At 47.5% G+C, this 22,283-nt stretch overlaps 1 protein-coding gene across 1 annotated transcript; it reads left to right on the plus strand.

The window, feature by feature from the left end:
• Positions 1-436: 436 nt before the first annotated feature.
• Positions 437-21,540, plus strand: LOC135918804 (uncharacterized). The gene is made up of 3 exons (XM_065452507.1): positions 437-562; positions 7,114-7,200; positions 15,140-21,540. Exons 2-3 carry the CDS (start codon positions 7,189-7,191, stop codon positions 19,472-19,474), a joined length of 4,347 nt encoding a protein of 1,448 aa, XP_065308579.1. The 5' UTR covers positions 437-562; positions 7,114-7,188; the 3' UTR covers positions 19,475-21,540.
• Positions 21,541-22,283: the final 743 nt, after the last annotated feature.

Here is a 22,283-nt window from a genome sequence, read left to right on the forward strand (position 1 = left end):
CAAATTTCGCGCCTTCGAAAACAAAATGACGTCACTTCTGCTTTTAACGGACGTGGCGTGACGTTATTTTTTCTTCCGCCGGAAGTGTTCCCACCGCATACAGATGGCGCTAAGCCCCATGAACCGGCGATGGACCGCCATGTTTTGAACGTATGGGCTCCTATGGAAGCTTCGCTACCAGGTACATTTACCTTGCCGCGCTACTCCTAGTCATTCTTTCATTCAAGAGTGAGTAGATGCGTAAATCGCGCTGCGCCGAACTCATTCTAAGTGTAAAGCATTATCTGCCGCTGCCTGTTTATTATCACAGGTTTGCTTGCTTGCGTGGCCGCCGGCTTACTGCCACTTCATTGTGGTCTATATGCCTAATGCACCACCTATAGAGGCGCCACTGATAGCCACCTAGTGGGTGCTTCAAACAGTACGCGCGGTAGAAGTAACACACGGCAACCCTTTACAGAAAGGATAGCTGAAGTTCGCGGCTGCGATTTCTCTTTTGTTCGGGAGCCAGACTGCTTCTTCTGCGGTGACAGCTGTAGGGAAGACGCTGACCTCTGTGGGGGTGAGTATGAACAGGTTGTTACCGGTGTTTAGGAAAGCATGGTTCGCATACGTGCCAGGTGCATCCCGCAGGAAAACGCGATGAACCCCATTTACATGAAGTTGAGCGCTCATGTTAGCTAGCCAATTGTTTCTTTTGTTGAATAATGCGATGTCTCGATAGTTTTTCTTAATTTTACTTTTGCCGTAATGCCGTTTCTGTATCTCACTAATAAGCACCCGTCCTTAAAGCAGACTTATATCAAACAAATCCGCATGGTGCGATGTCTTCATATGCCGCTGTGATTTTTCTGCCGACGAATACATGTGACATCGCCGAATAAGTGCAGTCAAAGTCGCCTCAAGAAGAGTAATTGCGAATTTATTGATGGAAACGCGTACTCTAGTCAACAAAGTCACCAAACGCACGCGTTAATAAAAGCGCGTGTTAGCTCTGTACCGCCGATGCAATGCTGCTGCATACGCCGATGAAATGCCGTTCCCGCTGCAGTTTTTGCAATATTAAATTTCCCAAGGGAGCGTATACAGCTAAAGTCTGACTAACTTTTCAGTACTTTTTTTAATGTTACTAGAGAGAGGTACCACATGATATATACAAAGGCAGAGCAGTGCCAGTCTAAGTAGATGAGTGCTGCCGGCAAGGGCCGGGTTTAGTCCTCTGTGGCATAAGCATAAAAAGAAAGAATACAGTTTCACACAATATTCACATGCAAGAAGGGACTACGTTGTGAAACAAACAAATCACTTGGTGCGTTAAGTCTGCTCAGACAGTATCGAGGTGTGATGACTTCCCAAACGTGACGCGAACTTTTCAGCGAAACATGGAACAGAAATACCATATGCAGACTCTATTAGCAATTCTCACCCCCTGAACTACGTACTTTCTAAACATATTTCCCCCAAAAGAACACTATATCCAAGACGCCCTCAGGCGAAAGGAATAAAGCTGTTAAAAAGCACTTGTTTGGTAGCATTCCGACAGGGCACAGCGGGATTTTATACCCTCTACAAATGAGGCAGAGTGAAGACGTCGCAGCTCAAAAGAATCAACAAGAGTTATGCATGAAGCCACTAGCAACAGTTAAGCATGTGCGAAGCCATGCATAATATAGATGTAAAAACATGAAGTGCGCGACGGCTAGTGCGAAGATTTACCGGGCCACATAAAACCAACAATTTCAGTTCTTTCAAACTTCAGTAGCTTGAACATACAACACAATGCGCCCGTGCAGTCGTGCTGCCTAGTTAGCGCAACTCGGTAAAGAAGCGGAAAACAATATAAGCGGCAAATCGCATTCCGAACTTTAGCGAAATGCCCTTAAACCGCATGCTGCACTCCAGACGAACTTCGTCGTTTACGCGTCTAGCTATAATCGAGTGGAAAAAAGCACTGACGCGGCAAAGGAAAGGATGACAAGACACTTCCCGTCTTAGCAACGATCCATTGACACCGTTGCTCCCGCTGGTGAGGATTTGCGGGGAATGATTAGATCCGTACCGCGGACACGTCTTCGCCAGCATTTGAGCACCCCACCCTGGAGCAATTCTTCGACATTCCTTGAAGCTTTAGCCAGCCCACACATGCGAAGGGTGTTGCCTGTTTTGCTCTGAAAACGTGAATAAGACAGAGAAGCCCTATCAACGACACAGCGAACTACGGCGCGCGCCTGGCTCCTCTCCCGTGTGTTCTGCGCAAGGCCACTACCATCGGCGCGTCCATTGGCGCGCACTACGCGTATAGCTGTATCAGTGAGCTGTTAGGCACAAACACATTTCATGCCAGGCCTTCTGTTTTTTGTACGCTATCCGTACGACATCACGGTGGGCACAGTGCGCAAATTGTGACCATGAGCGAGGCCATCGGCGCTCTTCTACAGGTGCGATTAAATAGGCTGCTGTGTCCTAACGAGGCTACCATGAGAGTTCATGAAATGCAGGTTCAGCCAGATCGTGGCTCTATTCAGACGCTCACATATTGGTCGTGCGAAAGTGAGGCGCAAGCATTCACGTCACTCATACGCATCTGCTAAGGAAGTACAACTTGTGCTCTTCCACAGTACAGGTTTCTGTTTCCATAATTGTATAGCCCGGAATAATTTAGGATGAATCAATCAGCGGCATCAGTTGTTTGCATTCGTAGAATTATCTATGAACTATTTCAATAATGGCCTTCAAGTTAGTCATTAGGGTCAGTCGTCTCACTACGTCGGTTGACAAGTAAATTAACCCAATTTCTATGCTTGCCTGTCTATTTGCTATCTTGAATCCTTCAAAAAGATAGGTCATCGTGGTTAAATAATCTCGAGGAAGTCCCCTAACTTTTGCATCATTCCAAATTTTATGGATTTACCAACGTATTTTCTGAAATAAACGTTTCCATGTCTCAATACATTTACTGTAGGGCGACATTCCCGTCCACAGATCTCGATAAATCCCTACCTATAATAGCTGGCACCATCTTATGCATGCAAATATCTTCATTCCAGCACACCACCTAGCTCCTTCAAATGCCGTTACGTTTGTGGAAGCATTCGATGAGACTGAAGGCTGCTTTTAAAACAGCATAAGCTGTGGACCAGCAGTTAGAGTTGTGACGATGACAGCTCCGAATATATGTGCTGAGGCTGACCAGTGGTGTTTCAGGACGTGCTCAGAGAGCAGATGAGAAGCTTAGTGAAGCTCTAAAGCACTTGGGCAGGCTGCGCCTATATTCTGGAGGAGTTTGAGAAATGCCAACTTGATCTCGCCGCTATAAATGTCTTCATTATGACTTCTCCAAGCAAATTGTAGCGTTGTACTTTTGAATAGCAGAGTATCGTACGCTCCTGTTTGCTTAGCAATTTATCCAGAGAGCTTCTTCAGTTTCACCACTTCTTGCGCTCCTAAAGGGATACTATAGGCAAATATGAAGTCAAGCTAAGGTGATAGATTAGTGTTCAAGGAACTCTAAGGTGAAACTGTAATCACGAAGAGAGCCCTAATACTCGAGGAATTGAGGTAAATGCAGGACATGATTAGAGACTGCTCGGGAACTTTCAACACTTGCCCGATGATGAAAGCACTCCTGAGTTAAATGTTGTCGCTAGTACTCAACCACTCGCTGCAAGAAACGTCCTTCTTTTGAAATTAACGACGAAATAAAATGCTTCTTGTCCAATTCTATTTCACTTTAGAACAAAGTACTCACTGAAATTCTCTTGACAAAGACGCGAGCGGTCGAAAGATTTTGTTTTCGCTCGACTCTACAACGCCCACGCATTCACGTGTCAGTAGTTTCATTGTCGCGTGGTGCTGCGCTAGTTTTGCTTGCTCGCGAAACTTGCGCAAACTGCAAGCAGCAGAGAATTCAACTTCCCTGTGAAGTCGCGGGATGCCCCGAATGGTCTACGCCACTTGGCCAAAGATCAGCTGGAGCGGCGAATCCGCCGCACTGACTTTATCTGAGTTGGCTCGTTACCGCCATCTGTCGGGCGCCGTTTTACTCGCCGATGGCAGCAAAGGGCGGTGATGGCATATGCCACGTCACCACTCCCCCGTAGTTGGCCAAAGACTTGAAATTCGCAAAACGAGTTCGGACCTTTCAGATACAATTTTCTCGTAAACTAAGTATTTTCTTGGAACGAAACAAACGTTGCGAGGTTTCTGGAATGGTATTTAAATAGTCCACGTCGACATTGTATTAGCCTTTAGTGTCCCTTTAAAGGCACCGCAAAATTTCTACAAAATTGTAGAGGTGGCTTGAGTGCTTGCATTCTGTTATTGGAGACGAGCTCCACCATTGGAAAACCTGGCGCCACCGTTGGCATGACGTGGCATGAGGGATCACGTTGACGCAACGGCTGCGTCGGCTGCTTCGGAAGTGCCGAAGCCAGCTGTAAACGAAAGTTTAAAGTCCCACCTGCACCGCGGTTCTGATTAAGTAGTGAGTCTTTACCGCCTTGGGTGTCTGCGTGACATTTGACAGTGCTATAATAGGTACTGGATGCCTTTGGAGGCGTGCAGCATGGTATAGCTGCTGCTCGGTGCCGCATGCCGGACGTACGCAACGGAGCCCGGTGTCAGCCTTATTCACACATAGCCGCCGGGAAAGTAGCTGCGTGAAGCTTGCCTGTCGAAACTTAGAACCGGCATACAGCCATGGGCTCCCACTCGGGTATGCAGCAAGCACAGACGCAAGGAAGATTTCTAATACGACGTCGGGGCTGCGACGTTCGGTGAGTAGCAGAAAACGCGCTCTGTGACGCTCGCCCGCGCCCGCTGGCCTGCTAATGTCATGGCGGATTGGTGTATGAACTTCATGCTACATACTGGCATGTTCACTGGAACAGAAAGGGAGTGGTAAGACGCACGTTAAAAAAAGGCATGGCATATGATCATGTTCGTGTTATGAATTAATGTGCTGGATTACGTAAAAGAAGCAGTAGAAAATCGCACGCTGAGAAGGCCGATAAACATACAGTGAGACGAAACTTGAGAAATAATATTGAAATGTCCAAGAATTTAAAGGACAAAAAAGATTGAATCGTCGCGATGGAACATCACAGTCGCCGTTGGCGTCGAAGGTTCTATAACAAAATTATTTTTGAACAGTTCTGACAGCATCCACGAAACAATGGTTGCTAGTGTGCTGCCAAGTGCCCATATGCTGTGGCCTAAAGCTCACGGCACGGTGTTAACATGCTCACAGCGAAAGCAAAATATTGTGCGCGGACATACATGCAGATGCGCAGTCGGTCGCTGAGAACCCATGCGAACGCTGCATTGAGGCTTCATTATGTTATGCCTCGTTTGGTTATACAGACAGCCGACTATAAGAACATATTTCACATAGTTAACTCTCAGCGTTTGCCTACATCTCACGGAATAAAACGGTTCTGGAAACTCTATCTCGGCGACCGCGCACAGTGGCGTTCACTGTACGTTTTCGGTAAAGAGATACAGTCTGCAAACGAGTTCGTGCTTTTTTATGTTGCCCAAGATTATTATATCGACAGTCAAAAACTTCCCTCGTTTTGAAAGTACCTACATAAATGTTCAGGAGGGCTGCCGCATGGTTGTAAAGCGAAAGCTTTACTCGCCGCGAACTTGCGATTTTGTCGTGGCCGTGCTCCGAGGAGGCACATGACGTCACACCGCGTTCCTCGTCGTTGCCTGCGCCCCCGCTCACTTCGCCAGCTGCGTCGCATGCCTGATAACATGTAGGAGGATTAAAAAGGAAAGCTCGCGTGCGCCACAACCACAGTTGAGGCGGCAGTGTGGACGGCGACGATTCTGATAAGCAGGAGGAGGCCTGGAGTCGACATCTGAACGAGATGAAGAGGAAACGAATCGCCCAGGAAGCAGACGAACAGCGCGCCGAACGACTGGCTAAACGCCGCAACATAGCTAGACAACCAGACTAACCCAGACTTGCAATTAAGATTAACCAAGGCTAACCATGCTATGCCTTACCTTTCGCTACGTATATCCTGGTGTAGCCGAGCTAAGCCGCTGCGAATTGTTTTTTTATCGCCATAAGCGAAACCTATGAGGAGCACGCCGCGTGATTCTTTATACACGCAATGGAGGCGCTTCTGACAGATGGCGACTCCGTAACTGCTCGCCCCCGACACTGTACTTTGCCTTAGAAGCGTCTAACTGCATTGTGGTATCACAGTGAACACTAAAGCCTGTGATAATTAATGAAATTGTAAATGAGTGTGCGTACTTCTTAGAGATCATACATATTAGAGTGGCCGTAATTCCAGTAGCAACATTCTGACGTTCAACTGTCGTAGCAACAGTCGTCATTCCAACAGCAACAGGCGCGGACAATCTGGCAGGGAAATTTGTGAGGGCATTTTATAATAAATCAAGGGAAGGGTCAACACACACACAATGTCGAACGTTCAGATCGGACCATCTAGAAGTAAACAAGGCGCATTATACCTCCGAGAGCACTGCCCCGTGCTGCCGACTACAAGAGCTCACGTCCGCTGTAGTGATCCATGCCTTCATTGTTTTGTTACTTCTAAAACAGTAGAAAATATTTACACGTGCACGAAAACACTTTCCTAATTTCCTTGAGCAATAAATATGAATGATACCTGTGATTTTCATTGAATATGTTAACGAATGATCTCCAAAATGACCTCAATTTAACACAGGTATAGAAAACTTTTATTTACTTTTGCTATTTTCCTCAACTCAATTGCACTGAGATGGTGCAGTACCCATTACAATGGCTCTCTTAGATTATTTTGCTTATTTCTGCGGTGCACTAAAGGTAAGCTTCCTGGAAGCTTGGCGTATGGCAAAGGTGCGTAATGTGAGCGGTGCTCGCAGAGCACCTGTAGGTCACGCTTGAGGCTGATCTTGAAAACGGCATATTGTTTCGAGATCCATACAAACTCGTTTGTTTCACTGCCGCCGTTCTTGCAGCGCACGCTGGATTTGGCAAGATGGTGTGTTGTTTCTTGGCCCTGTGTTTATTTGTATATGTATATTGTACATCTTCCCTGTGAAACCAAAGTAAGAAATACCTATACAACTGTATCTGTCATTTTTTTGCAGGGCCGACGTTTCAGGCCAAATAAAAATGATGTCTGTGGTGGTTCCCTTTACAAGGAATTCCTGGTTCCTGATGGAATGTCATGCAAGGTATATATTATCTTTTTGACTTGCATTTCGCTTGAAGTTTCTATATATTATAATTAATTTTGAGGAATTCCCCTTGTGGGGAACGTAGATGGAATACACGTTATATCTTTCGGTCTTTGAAGACTGTTACAAAGCAAAATTAAACCCACCATTCCGTTTCATACTTGACGCCTCGACGCATAGCCGCGCTTAGCATGCCGCGTGATGAGCGATCAGGGCATCGGATAGTGTGACGAAGATATTTTAGCGAAAGTCGGAAAAGGTCAGAGTACTAAGCTATCACCACAGGGATTCAGTTTTACCAATAAATATTCCATAGCACGATGCATAATCAAAATGTACTAGAGCATTTACGTAGTTTCGGATTTCTGCCACCATATCGCGAAACTTTCTCTGTGCTGTGTACAGTGACGCCAGGCAATTTTCCTGTAATAACAATCCAATTACTCATTTGTTGCAGGGTTTCATCAAAAAGAAAGGGCATCAGATAAAATAAATGGAATAGTCTCTAACAGGATAAAAAAACTACAAAGAGTATACAAATATACCTTCTCTTATGTTTGTCAATGATTGAGATGTAACACGTTAGGCTTTGCCGGGTTCTGTCAAACTGTGATGTCCCAGCGTACATATACTTTGTCAAGATTTATAAGAACAACAATGTCAAGATTTATAAAACGAACATTTTATGATGAACGGGAACTCTAATGAAAACTCCATTCTACGACGCACGAATGAAGTTGTGGCTAAAGTCCTTTACCGCAAACTGATGCTAGCGTAGTTCTTTTGCAGCAGAGGTAATTTGTAAAGGTCGTCGCCTGTTAAGTGACCTTGATGCTTTTCCACTGCCAGTGGCCTCTTGAAGATTAGCTTCGTGATACTGTGTGGTCTCGCTTTCGCGCGACACCCTCCTAGCCTCTCTTTAGCAAGATGAGAAGGTTCATGTTTTTCTGCCGTCGTTTACTGTAATGATACAAAATGCACAGCGGAGCGCCTTTTAATCTGCTATTGGTGTATCCTGACGAATGAAACGGGGGATTTTACGCTGCGACTTGTCGCCTATGTGATCACCTGTCCCCGCCTCCTCTTCCCCTTTTGCCGCGTATTTTGTTTGACCTCTTTTACAGCGGTAGCTCGCATGACCTTGTTCCCCAGTCTTATTTAGAGCACAATTCTTAAGAACCACCTTCTTTGTTGAGCTTTGGTGTAACCGAACGAACGAGCAGACCGAAGGATGAAAGAGCGAACGCGGAACGCATCGGGGGATGAAAAGCGAAGAGACAGCGAGAAAGAAAGTGGAGGTGGAGGCTACAATGAAAGCATAAGCCGGAAAATTGAGGAGGAGAGTACGACCAAACCGTGAGAAGAAAATCGTGGTATTCTCTGCGGCGACGATGGCTACGGGATGACGCCAGACTAGCACGCATCATCTTTTCACCGATGGCTGCGGCGAGCGCGTCAAACGAAACTACATATTAGCAGAGGTCAGCTGGTGGCCGCAGCTATTAATTGCGCCCACGCATCACCCATGCGCTCTCTCCCGCGATTTCCTGATCAGCGAGGCAGCGCCACCACACTTCGCTTTGTTTGCAACGTGCGGAACGAGACCAATGGTCCATGCAAGCCACTACCTCGTGAAATAAAAACACTCCTAAAGCGTAGGTCTAAATGTAATAGGGAGTATTGTAATAGCTGGGGAGGTTTTATGAGTGCCGCTATTTGTCGCAGAGGAAAACGAGAACAAGGTAAAACCGAAGGTTCAAGACTGGGCTTGTTGGTATAGCATATTAGAGGTTGTATTGCGCAACATTTTAACAAGACACACAGAAGAGAAACACACCACAGTGCGCTACTTGCAATGATCGTTTTATTCCCTTGTCAATGGAATAAATACAGGAAGATACTCGCGAGGGGGAGGAGGGAGTAGCGACAAGAACAAATAAACAAAAAAAATTACAAACATGGCCATGTACCATGCCAAGCCGGCTTTGTCATGTGATCATTTCTGCTGCACTCGACATCGCAAAGAAGGAACGGGATACAAAATTTCCCATTAGCGCGTGAGGAAATCTATTTCCTTTGCACTAAGGGAGACTAATGTGTTGCTCCCGCACATACTTCCCAAACATCGTCCAGTCGCTCCGATGTCCGAGGGAGTGGTATATTCTATTCCACTTCAGTGCGGCAGAAAGTACACCGGTCAGACTGGACGATGTTTGAACGAAAGATGAAAGGACCATGATTGTAACGTTTCAAAAGCAGACGTCGGACAGCTTGGGATACGTTGTAGGGATTGCGGATGTCAGCCATTTTTTAAGGAATGCAAGATTGGGAGCAAAAAGGGCTGCCAAATGACACGAGAGATAATCGAAGCCGCTGAGATTGCGCGTTTGTAAAGTATGTCCGTGAGCATGCCATCTGTCTCCCTTAGCGCAAAGGGAATAGATTTCCTCACGCGCTAACCTGAAATGTCTTATCCTGTTCCTTTTTTTGCGATGTCGAGTGCAGCAGAAATGATCACATGAAAAAGCCGACTTGGCATTGGTTAGTGGCCATATTTGTAAAAAAAGTTCTTGTTTATTTGTTTTTGTCGCTACCGCCTCCTCCCCCCTCCGAGTATCTTCCTGTATTTGTTCCACTGACAAGAGAACAAAACGATAGCTGCAAATAGCGCTCTGTGGTGTGTGTTTCTCTTCTGTGTGTCCCGTCAAAATGTTTCGCAATCCAACGTCTAGAAGGTAAATGCGGGGACCAGCGTTTCAACAAGTGGACTTGTCTTTTTCAAAGCGACATATGCTTTCACGGGCACAGTATATATATAGCTAGGGTTTCTCTAAGGGGAGAGGGGCTAAGGCATCTGGGGGAGGCAACGACAGAGGGTGTGTTCGCAGCGAGGGTGAAGCACTGAAAACAAGTGGGTGGAGGAATGTGAGGTAGAGCCATGTGTCAGCCGGTAGGTTCCTTTTTTTTCGTGGAAAGGCCTGGACGACGTGAGGCGGCAGATGGATAATCTGCTCCGCTGGAGGCTAGTGACCTACGTCTCTCTGCAAGGGAGAATAAAAGAAGCGGCAGAAAATGGTGCTCGTGGAAAAATAGAGTAAAGTGCAATATGACTCATCATTTATCATTTATTTACCCTTAAAGGCTCTTGGCTTAGGGCATTACATAAGGGGGGGGGAGCAGTTGTTACATATACAATGGTCGGTAACAACAAAAAGCAGTACAAAGTGCAGGATTCATGTTCAACATTGACATCCTTTAGTAGCATCAACACTAAGATAGACACAGCGGCTCAAGAACAACTTGGAAACAAAACAAAACACGCATACACACTCAAAAACATGGCAAAATAACTCAGCTCTTGAAATGTGCTGTTAATAAGTGCCTGAATTTATTAGGTTCTATTCGTTCCGAGTCATCGATGGGGGTTCTCTTTTCGTGTCGGTAGCCACGTCAGCTCCCGAGGTCGCTGATTTTAGTTTTCCTGACGCGGACTCTGTGAAGGGCGTCTTGGGGAGCTTGATGACGGACGGTGGCTCGGTCACTGATACCTCAACGCAGCTGTTGATTGAGGTCGGTGTTGCAGAGGGGTGCATAGCGAGCTTTCACGAGTAGACAGGCACTGTTCCATTTCAAAAGGATGCTCACCCTTACGATGGCAAGGTGCGTTCACCAGAAAACCACGAAGCCCTGCCTGGCGACAGTGTCACGTTCTGTAGAGGTGCCCACAGTGGTAGCAAAGAGGTATTTGGTCACCAGTGCGCCATATATCAGCCTTCCTAAATCTTCGCTCGGGCGGCAGTGTATTTCGAGGCATCGAGCTGTTCACAGAGGTAGTGACTGCGACATCGGCAGGCCGGGAGTCTTGCGCAGCACGTCGGCATATGAGACGCTCTGCTGGTGCAGTATTGAGCTGTGCGTGCGGGACTGCCTGTCTTTCTTCTTCGCGAACCACGTATGCCAGCGAAGAGTGTGGTGGGTGGTTCTGGTCAAGCCGCAGCCTCTGAAGTTCTTCTCGCACTAAAGATCGCACGAGCTCTAGTATGACCTCCGCGCTGTTTCCGAAGACGGCTGGAACAGCGTCTACAGAGGTGATGATTACTACCCGGTTGTGCATCCTTGACCGCTCTTGCAATGTGCTTTAGATTGTTGTCGCCTCAGAACGACACTCAGCGACGGTGTGCTGCGGGCTCCGAGCAAACCATGCGAACAGCTCCTATTTCACACCCCGCATTAAATGGAGAAGCTTTTCGTCCTCGGTCATGTTCGGATCAGCTCTGCGGAATTAGCAAGACATGTCTCCTACATACATGGGCAAGCTTTCATTGTTCTGCTGGTTTCTTGCTTGCAGGGCATATTCGGCCCTCTCCCTACGGTTTGTACTCGGATAAGTTGCAAGAAACTTCCCTCGGAAAGCATCCCATCACACAAATGCGGCTTGGTGATTTGCAAGCCACGTTTGTGCACTGTCCTCTAACGTGAAGTAAACGTTTCGTATTTTGGGCTCTCCGTTCCATACATTGAACTCCGCGATACGCTCAAAGCATTCCAACCAGTCTTCTGCGTCTTCAAATCTGTCGCCGTGGAAAGGCGCTGGCGTCCATAGTGAGTTCACTACGGCATGTTTATGCTTGCAAAAGTCAGGCAACAGCCCCGGTAATAAATCCACGTTGTCGCCCCAGGTGAAAAACCCGCAGGTGCCTTCAAAGCCATTAAAATTAAAAGCACGGAAAATAGTTTACTCACGAAGTGCAAATAGCTTTACTTGCAATAATTCCGATATTATTTACATGTCTGAAAGTTTCGTCTGTAAGAAACAATATACCGGTGAAACGGGACAATAAATGTATATCAAATTATGCGGGCAACGTGCGGACACAACTAAAAAGCTTCCCGGAAACATTTTTGACCATTTCAACCAACCGGGTCATAAATTTGATTAACTTAAACTATACATCCTACGATCAAATTTCCGCTACCCGCGAGATGGAAAACACAGAGAATCAAACATCATGCATGACTTCCAAGACATTTCAGCCAATAGGCATAAACGTTTTAAAAGACCTTTAGGATCTATTGCAATCCTAAATTTCAGGCTATAGACACCATCACTTAGTTATATTTCGCTAGGTTGCCTAATGTTTCGATTTTCTTTCTTCCTTTTCTTTTGTTCGTTTATTTATATATTTATTCCATCTTATTTTTTTCCCATGGGCATCATTTTCTTCCACTTTTATTTTCTCTTGCAGAGAGACGAAAGTCTACTGACTTTCAGTGGATCAGATAATCCCCGCCCCCGTTGCGTAGGCCCGTTCCATGAAATAAAAGAAATCTACAGTGACCCGTCAACCAGCTGACACATGGCGCTACCTCCCACTTCTCCACCGACGTTGAATTTCACAACTTTCATTGTAAATTTACACCGTGGGTGCTAACTGACCCTTAGTTCTGGTCTAACCCACATCTCTTACCTCCTCTCCCCTTTAGAAGATCTCTACCTATATGTACTGTGCTGAGGAAAGCATATGTTGCCTTGAAAAATACAGGTCCACTTGTCGAAATGTTGCCTTCCCTTTTACCTTGTTCTCGTTTCACTGATCGTCTTGAATTTCCATCTACCTCCTTCCACTTATTTTTTTCTGTATATCTGTCACAGTAACCACAAAATACACTGAGAAGTCTAGAAATAAGGCAAAATTTTTATTATTCCCCGCAAACCAGCAGATTAAAAGCACACCGTTCTCTAAGCTGCCCTTCTCATAGTACTGAAGTGGCGCAACGGATTGCGGGGGGCATGGTCGCGCCAGCCGCTTTTAATGTTGACTAAGGTGCACTCACGCCTGTTTATCGGGCCGTGTTGGCGTCCGCGCCTTCATCGTGTTCTGGTGCTTCGGCGGATGTGGTCCTAAATTATGTTTCCTGCTATGTATAATGGCAATACCTGAGAGCATCTACGTCCCCTTGATTAGACTTGCTTGAGCACTCGCATTCATGTCATGCTAAGCGGATGCTTATGACATATTCTTCCTGTGTTTGAGATAGTTTCAGGTCTACTTTTGGATAGCCAGGATGCACGTTTTAAGATAGCTTCACGTGCATTTTTGGATAGCCCAAGTACACCTTTCAAAACCCGAAAGAATCCAGAAGTAAGAAGCCACAGGGTGGTTTAAGCAAGGACAAGAAGCTAAGGATATATAGGTACGAAAAGAAAGAAAAGCCGTGCATTTGCATTTCACCTACAGGAATTACAAGTTCCCCAAATAAATTCGCGTCACACTTGCTTTGATTCTTGAAGAAAGATTCCTCGCTCGAGCAGGTCTGCGCGTGTTCACTCCATGGAACACCGCATCAAGCAGTCCAAGGCTTACTGCTCGTGATATTTCACCATTTGCGTCACTGCTTCGCGTTAGGTGTGAAACTACATTTTTTTCACGACTTCAACACAGTTCTCTGTCTCACAGCCGTTTTAACCATAATATGCCAGTATAAGTGCTCTTGAATGATGTATGTATAGATATTGCATAAAATATGAATATCTATTTTATGACAATAAGATCACTCACACCACATCATTACTGCATCAGGCCTTCACTCTCTCTTCAGAAACAGCATTTCTGGATTGGTCAGACATTTAAAACTGCCGCTGTGCATTGTGCGTTTCTTTAGACCCGAAATTTTCCCGAGTACATAAGCTTTAATTCATAAACACCTACCTGTATTGAAAAGATGGTCCGTAATACACATCTTCGAAATGGACCACCTAATGATATTGCAAAGAGTAGTGAAAACTGGTGACGTGATTGTGCAAAGCCATATTTGTGTGACAATATATTTCCTGCCTTGGTATACGGTTGCGAAGAAAACGTTAGGCCTAAAGTTGACATTCAGGAAGAGCGCAGTGCGGATTACAGAGAAAATTTCGATAGCCGATATCGTAGTTTACATTAGCAAAAAAAGTAGAGCTGGGTTGGCCATGTATTGCGTAGGGTAAATAACCAGTCGACCAGTAGAGTTACAGAATGGGTACCAAGGGAATGGAAGCGCAGACGGGGATGGCAGAAAATTAGGTGTGGGGACGAAATTAGGACACTTTCAGACGGGATATGGATTCAGGCAGCGCAAGACATGGTTACCTGGTGTTACTTGGACAAGCTTTCGTCCTGGTGGTGTAGTTGAAATATGGGATGAAGATGATGATGAGGACGATGATGCAGATGAGCATATTTCCTGTATTCGTGAGGCTCCACAGCATCACGTTGTGTGCTGCACAGTGTCGTGGATATATAAAGTATATGAATGTGGACTTCCCCGTCATCCTATCTATGCTGAGACTGTCGGGCAGGCAGAGACGACATTGTAAAATATTAAATGTTAACGCTCTGTATGCCACACAAAATTTGTTCATGCTTACCGCATTACTATGCCCAATAAGAATCCATCGCCATGATTCATTTGGCAGATAGTGGCGATTTCGTTATGGCCCATTTCCTTCAAGGACTAGGAATTATTTGCACTTTAAAAATCTGACCACTTAGGTTCCATTAAATACAAATGCATTCTCAAGTGACCTAGTACTTTCCTGGGAAATAACTTTTACCCCTCATCAGCAGAGGTGTTAAGAAAAAATAAATTCCATTAAATAACAGTTTATATGTCAAACAAGAATTTCATTCGTAGAATCCTTCGTAAGATTCGTAGAAACAAAGATCTTAATGAAATACTTTAGCAGACTGTCTGAAGAAAGTTTAACACAGCTGAACGCGTTCCAGCAACAAGAGGGGCGAGTTCTGTGGCGTAAGTATGCATTCGTAATAACAATGCTTGATGTGGATTTACATGCGAAGATATCGCTTTTTCTGCAATCTTTTTCTGTAAAACCTTCAAATGATAAAAAAATGGTGCTATAAAGATGGATAATGAAGACACATTTCAATTACAGCTCAAGAGAAGAAAAACAGGGATGTGCCTTAAAGGAAGATGTGTGACCATCGAAGAATATGAAGAATTAACCAGCGTCAATCGCAAACCAGGCAATACACATTCGCTGGGAACACGTGCGCCATTTATGAATAGTGACATTTCCACTACTGCGGCCCCTAGCAAGGCTCGCTCTCCCGGCACAACAAAGGAGAACTTCACCTCCCAGAAATATCGAACCACTCGTGACTCACACAGCACATACTCGGCAACAACAAATCTGGCCTTCAGGACCCATGACACTTCAACAACAGAAGCATTTAGCACAACCCGCTATCCAGGCACAACAGACGGAGGCTTATCCACGCACAAATATTCGGCTACTCCTAAACTAGGCAGCACATACTCTGGGACAACAAGTATGCCCTTCAGCACCAGTGACACTTCCACAACAGACACACGTAGTAGCACCCCCTATCCAGGCACAACAGAGGGAGGCTTATCCACGCAGAAATATCCAACTGGTCAATCAGACAGCCCATACCCGGTGACAACAGGAGTGCGCTTCAAGACCCGTGACACTTCCGCAACGGATTCACCTAGCAGCACCCACTATACAGGAAAAGCAGTGGCAAGCTTGCACACGCAGAAATACCCAACTCGTGAATCAGGCAGCACCTATTCGGCCACAACAGGTGTGCCCTTCAGGAATGGTCACATTTCTACACGGGAGGCACCTAGCAGCACCCGCTATCCAGGCAAAACAGAGGGAGGCTTATCCACGCAGGATTATCCAACTCGTGAATCAGCCGCCACCGACTCGGGGACAGCAGGTGTGCCCTTCAGGACCCGTGACACTTTAACAACGGTGGCACGTAGCAGCACCCGCTATCCAGGCACAACAGAGGGAGGCTTATCCACAAAGAAATATCGAACAGGTGAATCAGGCAGCACTAACTCCGGGACAACAGGTGTGCCCTTCCACACTCGTGACACTTCCACAGCCGAGGCACGCAGCAGCACCCGCTATCCAGGCACAACAGTGGGAGGCTTATCCACGCAGGATTATCCAACTCGTGAATCAGCCGCCACCCACTCGGGGACAACAGGTGCGCCCTTCAGGACCCGTGACACTTTAACAACGGTGGCACGTAGCAGCACCCGCTATCCAGGCACAACAGAGGGAGGCTTATCCACAAAGAAATATCGAACAGGTGAATCAGGCAGCACGTACTCCGGGACAACAGGTGTGCCCTTCCACACTCGTGACACTTCCACAGCCGAGGCACGCAGCAGCACCCGCTATCCAGGCACAACAGTGGGAGGCTTATCCACGCAGGATTACCCAACTCGTGATTCAGCCGCCACACACTCGGGGACAACAGGTGTGCCCTTCCGCACTCGTGACACTTCCACAGCCGAGGCACGCAGCAGCACCCGCTATCCAGGCACAACAGAGGGAGGCTTATCCACGCAGGATTATCCAAGTCGTGAATCAGGCGCCACCCTCTCGGGGACAACAGGTGTGCCCTTCCGCACTCGTGACACTTCCACAGCCGAGGCACGCAGCAGCACCCGCTATCCAGGAGCAACAAAGGGAGGCTTATCCACGCAGGATTATCCAACTCGTGAATCAGGCGCCACCCCCTCGGGGACAACAGTTGTGCCCTTCAGGACCCGTGACGCTTTAACAAGGGTGGCACGTAGCAGCGCCCGCTATCCAGCCACAACCGAGGGAGGCTTATACACAAAGAAATATCCAACTGGGGAATCAGGCAGCACATACTCCGGGACAACATTTGTGCCCTTCCGCACTCGTGACACTTCCACAGCCAAGGCACGCAGCAGCACCCGCTATCCAGGCACAACAAAGGGAGGCTTATCCACGCAGGATTATCCAACTCGTGAATCAGGCGCCACCCACTCGGGGACAACAGGTGTGCCCTTCAGGACCCGTGACGCTTTAACAAGGGTGGCACGTAGCACCACCCACTATCCAGGCACAACCGAGGGAGGCTTATCCACAAACAAATATCCAACTGGTGAATCAGGCAGCACGTACTCCGGGACAACATTCGTGCCCTTCCACACTCGTGACACTTCCACAGCCAAGGCAAGCAGCAGCACCCGCTATCCAGGCACAACAGAGGGAGGTTTATCCACGCAGGATTATCGCACTCGTGAATCAGGCGCTACCCGCTCGGGGACAACAGGTGTGCCCTTCCGCACTCGTGACACTTCCACAGGCGAGGCACGCAGCAGCACCCGCTATCCAGGCACAACAAAGGGAGGCTTAACCACGCAGGATTATCCAACTCGTGAATCAGGCGCCACCCCCTCGGGGACAACAGTTGTGCCCTTCAGGACCCGTGACGCTTTAACAAGGGTGGCACGTAGCAGCACCCGCTATCCAGGCACAACCGAGGGAGGCTTATCCACAAAGAAATATCCAACTGGTGAATCAGGCAGCACGTACTCCGGGACAACATTTGTGCCCTTCCGCACTCGTGACACTTCCACAGCCAAGGCACGCAGCAGCACCCGCTATCCAGGAACAACAAAGGGAGGCTTATCCACGCAGGATTATCCAACTCGTGAATCAGGCGCCACCCACTCGGGGACAACAGGTGTGCCCTTCAGGACCCGTGACGCTTTAACAAGGGTGGCACGTAGCACCACCCGCTATCCAGGCACAACCGAGGGAGGCTTTTCCACAAAGAAATATCCAACTGGTGAATCAGGCAGCACGTACTCCGGGACAACATTTGTGCCCTTACGCACTCGTGACACTTCCACAGCCAAGGCACGCAGCAGCACCCGCTATCCAGGAACAACAAAGGGAGGCTTAACCACGCAGGATTATCCAACTCGTGAATCAGGCGCCACCCCCTCGGGGACAACAGTTGTGCCCTTCAGGACCCGTGACGCTTTAACAAGGGTGGCACGTAGCACCACCCGCTATCCAGGCACAACCGAGGGAGGCTTATCCGCAAAGAAATATCCAACTGGTGAATCAGGCAGCACGTACTCCGGGACAACATTTGTGCCCTTCCGCACTCGTGACACTTCCACAGCCAAGGCACGCAGCAGCACCCGCTATCCAGGCACAACAAAGGGAGGCTTATCCACGCAGGATTATCCAACTCGTGAATCAGGCGCCACCCACTCGGGGACAACAGGTGTGCCCTTCAGGACCCGTGACGCTTTAACAAGGGTGGCACGTAGCACCACCCGCTATCCAGGCACAACCGAGGGAGGCTTATCCACAAAGAAATATCCAACTGGTGAATCAGGCAGCACGTACTCGGGGACAACATTCGTGCCCTTCCACACTCGTGACACTTCCACAGCCAAGGCAAGCAGCAGCACTCGCTATCCAGGCACAACAGAGGGAGGTTTATCCACGCAGGATTATCGCACTCGTGAATCAGGCGCTACCCGCTCGGGGACAACAGGTGTGCCCTTCCGCACTCGTGACACTTCCACAGCCGAGGCACGCAGCAGCACCCGCTATCCAGGCACAACAAAGGGAGGCTTAACCACGCAGGATTATCCAACTCGTGAATCAGGCGCCACCCCCTCGGCGACCACAGTTGTGCCCTTCAGGACCCGTGACGCTTTAACAAGGGTGGCACGTAGCAGCACCCGCTATCCAGGTACAACCGAGGGAGGCTTATCCACAAAGAAATATCCAACTGGTGAATCAGGCAGCACGTACTCCGGGACAACATTTGTGCCCTTCCGCACTCGTGACACTTCCACAGCCAAGGCACGCAGCAGCACCCGCTATCCAGGAACAACAAAGGGAGGCTTAACCACGCAGGATTATCCAACTCGTGAATCAGGCGCCACCCCCTCGGGGACAACAGTTGTGCCCTTCAGGACCCGTGACGCTTTAACAAGGGTGGCACGTAGCACCACCCGCTATCCAGGCACAACCGAGGGAGGCTTATCCACAAAGAAATATCCAACTGGTGAATCAGGCAGCACGTACTCCGGGACAACATTTGTGCCCTTCCGCACTCGTGACACTTCCACAGCCAAGGCACGCAGCAGCACCCGCTATCCAGGCACAACAGAGGGAGGTTTATCCACGCAGGATTATCCAAGTCGTGAATCAGGCGCCACCCTCTCGGGGACAACAGGTGTGTCCTTCCGCACTCGTGACACTTCAACAGCCGAGGCACGCAGCAGCACCCGCTATCCAGGCACAACAAAGGGAGGCTTATCCACGCAGGATTATCCAACTCGTGAATCAGGCGCTACCCCCTCGGGGACAACAGGTGTGCCCTTCAGGACCCGTGACGCTTTAACAAGGGTGGCACGTAGCAGCACCCGCTTTGCAGGTACAACCTAGAGAGACTTATCCACAAAGAAATAGCCAACTGGGGAATCAGGCAGCACATACCCGGGGTCAACACGTGTGCGCTTCAACACCCGTGACACCTCCACAACGAATTCACCTAGCAGCACCCACTCTACAGACACAGCAGAGGGAAGTTTATCCATGCAGAAATATTGAATTGGTGAATCGGGCATCACATACCCGAAGACAACAGGTGTGCCCTTCAACACCCCTGACATTTCCACAACGGAGGCACCTAGCAACACCCACTATCCAGGCGCAACAGAGGGAGGCTTACCCAAGCCCCAATTTTGATCTGGTCAGTCAGGCAGCACATACCCTGGGACAACAGGTGCGCGCTTCAACACCCGTGACACTTCCAGAACAGATTCACCTTGAAGCACCCGCTATACAGGCACAGCAGAGGGAAGCTTATTCACGCAGAAATATCCAACTGCTGAATCAGGCAGCACCTACTCGGGGACAACAGGTGTGAGGTGTGCCATTCAGGACCCATGACACTACCACGATCCGCTACCCAGGCACAACAGAGGGAGATTTCGCTATGCAGAATTAGCGAACCAGTCGCCAATCAGGCAGTACATGCTCGAGCACAACAGGTGTGCCTCTGAGTATCCGTGACATTTTCACAACGGAGGAGGCACCTCGCAGTGCCCGCTATATAGACACAACAAAGGAAGGCGTAGCCAACCAGAAATATCCAACCACGCGCCAATTACCGAGCACATACTCGGGCACCCCAGATGTGTCACTCAGGACCCGTGACGTGTCCACTACGGAGTCATCTAACATTACGGTCTATGCTGGCACAAAAAATGGAGACTTCCCAGTGCAGTGACGTTTCAACTACCGGGGTAACTTGCAGAAATAATTATTGTCACTCATCATGTGGAGAAATTGTCGTAAACAACACGCTGCAAGCTACCCAAGGGACAAGCATAAAGGTACTGCAAAAATATAACTCGGAGTGATTGAAAACCGTTCTACTCATGAGATTTCAACGCACCTACACATGATATAAGTAAGTCAGTCAGCAGCCTTATATAATGCATACAATCATGCCAGAAGATTAGGTGCTCTTACTGTATGGCACACAAAACCGCTTGACTGGTTTCTTTGTTCGCTTGTTTGCCGATTACTGAAGGTGACAATTACATTATCCTGCATTTGCCACTACAAGGAGGTTGAACATTGCCACATGAAAAAGCTTTACCTCGTCATGGCGTATGACGTTGCTACACACTAAGCCAGACCACATCTCGCTCCATCAGTGTGCATATAAGCTCGTTAGATGCCTACCACCTTGCCAGTAACCATATTTAGCATTTACAGCCAGCAAAATGATTTTATCTCTGCGCTCTAAATTTTCGGAATAGGTAATGTCATGTTCGAAATGATGAGTGCTTTTTGGTTTGCAGCAGAAATAAATTATTGCAGATCAATGTAAGGCTGACACAGTTATGTCTAAAAAGTTTGAGAGATTTCTGTGTGAATTGCAAAAACATTTCTTTGTCAATGTGAGCACTTTGCTAACAAATAGTAATTGCAGCTTTCAGATAATTCAACTATTAACTTCAAATCATCTTGCAATGAAAGCCTTTTTTTGAGAACCTGTTTGATATCGTTAGATTTTCCGTTATTTGCACTGATTAATTATACGCTCCGTGTTGTGTTCCCAAAATTGTTTGAATGATGCAACTTTTATCGCGTATAGATCGGTGTATATTGTACAATATTTATTCGGAGATGTAGAAATGTGCCGCAGTGCGCCATCGAACACATGTTTTGATTTCTGTAGGTGTTTTAGCAATAAGAAAGGGACGTCGTAAAAGCAATTCAATATTTCAGATGAGTAAATAATGCGACGCGTCGCCTTGCGAAGCATTGATTCTTCTGAAAGTTGTATGCTGATTATGCGACTGCTGAATAAGTGTGAGATATTCTTGTCATCTGTATTGGTCAATTGGGACTGCATGTTTCTATTATTTGTGGCTGTTTCTTTTGGTTGTGTCTGGCAGTATACATGCATTGATTTAATAAACTTTTGTAGTAAGTTTTATGCGAATAGGACTTCTTTTATTTACCACTGTTTGATGGATAAGCTTGTTCAGAAATTTACTAGTGGAGACAATCGCGAATATATTGTTATGCGAAAGAACAGTAGGTAAACTATTTACAAGATGTATATACAAGGGATAGCAAGAACTGGCCAACATGGAAGCGAGCCAGCATCAAACAAGGCACGTCGTCGTCATCATCTCATCAAGGAGGCCAATTATGGGTACATCCCACTTACTCGAAGGGTCGACATCATCTTCTTCGAGTAGCACGTAGCATGAACTCTGGCTTAAAAAGGGCCAGCCCTGCGCCACTAAAGATCCACCGCAGTAGATGCGTAGTATTTAGCGAGCCTCGAAGCGTAGACGACGTCGTTGGACAACCGAACAGAAGATACATTGGGACTACCAGTCACAATCTCGTACGCCATGTCAGTCAGCTGCCGAAAGACGCGGTATGGGCTCATGTAGCAAGAAGGAGCATCACAGAAAGGCGCACACATCGAGAGGGGGTCACAAGAAGTAGGAGGGCACCTCGAGCAAAACGTCCGTCGTGGTGTCGATGGTCGTAAAGGTCGTAAAGTGTGCGAGAACCAACATATAATGGTTTTCAGTGCTGCTAGAAGCTTTAATAGCTTCTCTGTAAAACAAAATAATGCACGCGTGTAAATGCCCCACCCAATCTAAAAAAAAGACCCGGTGCTAGGAAGAGTACATAAAAGCAATAAAAAGCTAGCGCAAAA

Source organism: Dermacentor albipictus, chromosome 2 (genome assembly GCF_038994185.2).
Source record: "Dermacentor albipictus isolate Rhodes 1998 colony chromosome 2, USDA_Dalb.pri_finalv2, whole genome shotgun sequence".
NCBI lineage: Eukaryota > Metazoa > Arthropoda > Arachnida > Ixodida > Ixodidae > Dermacentor > Dermacentor albipictus.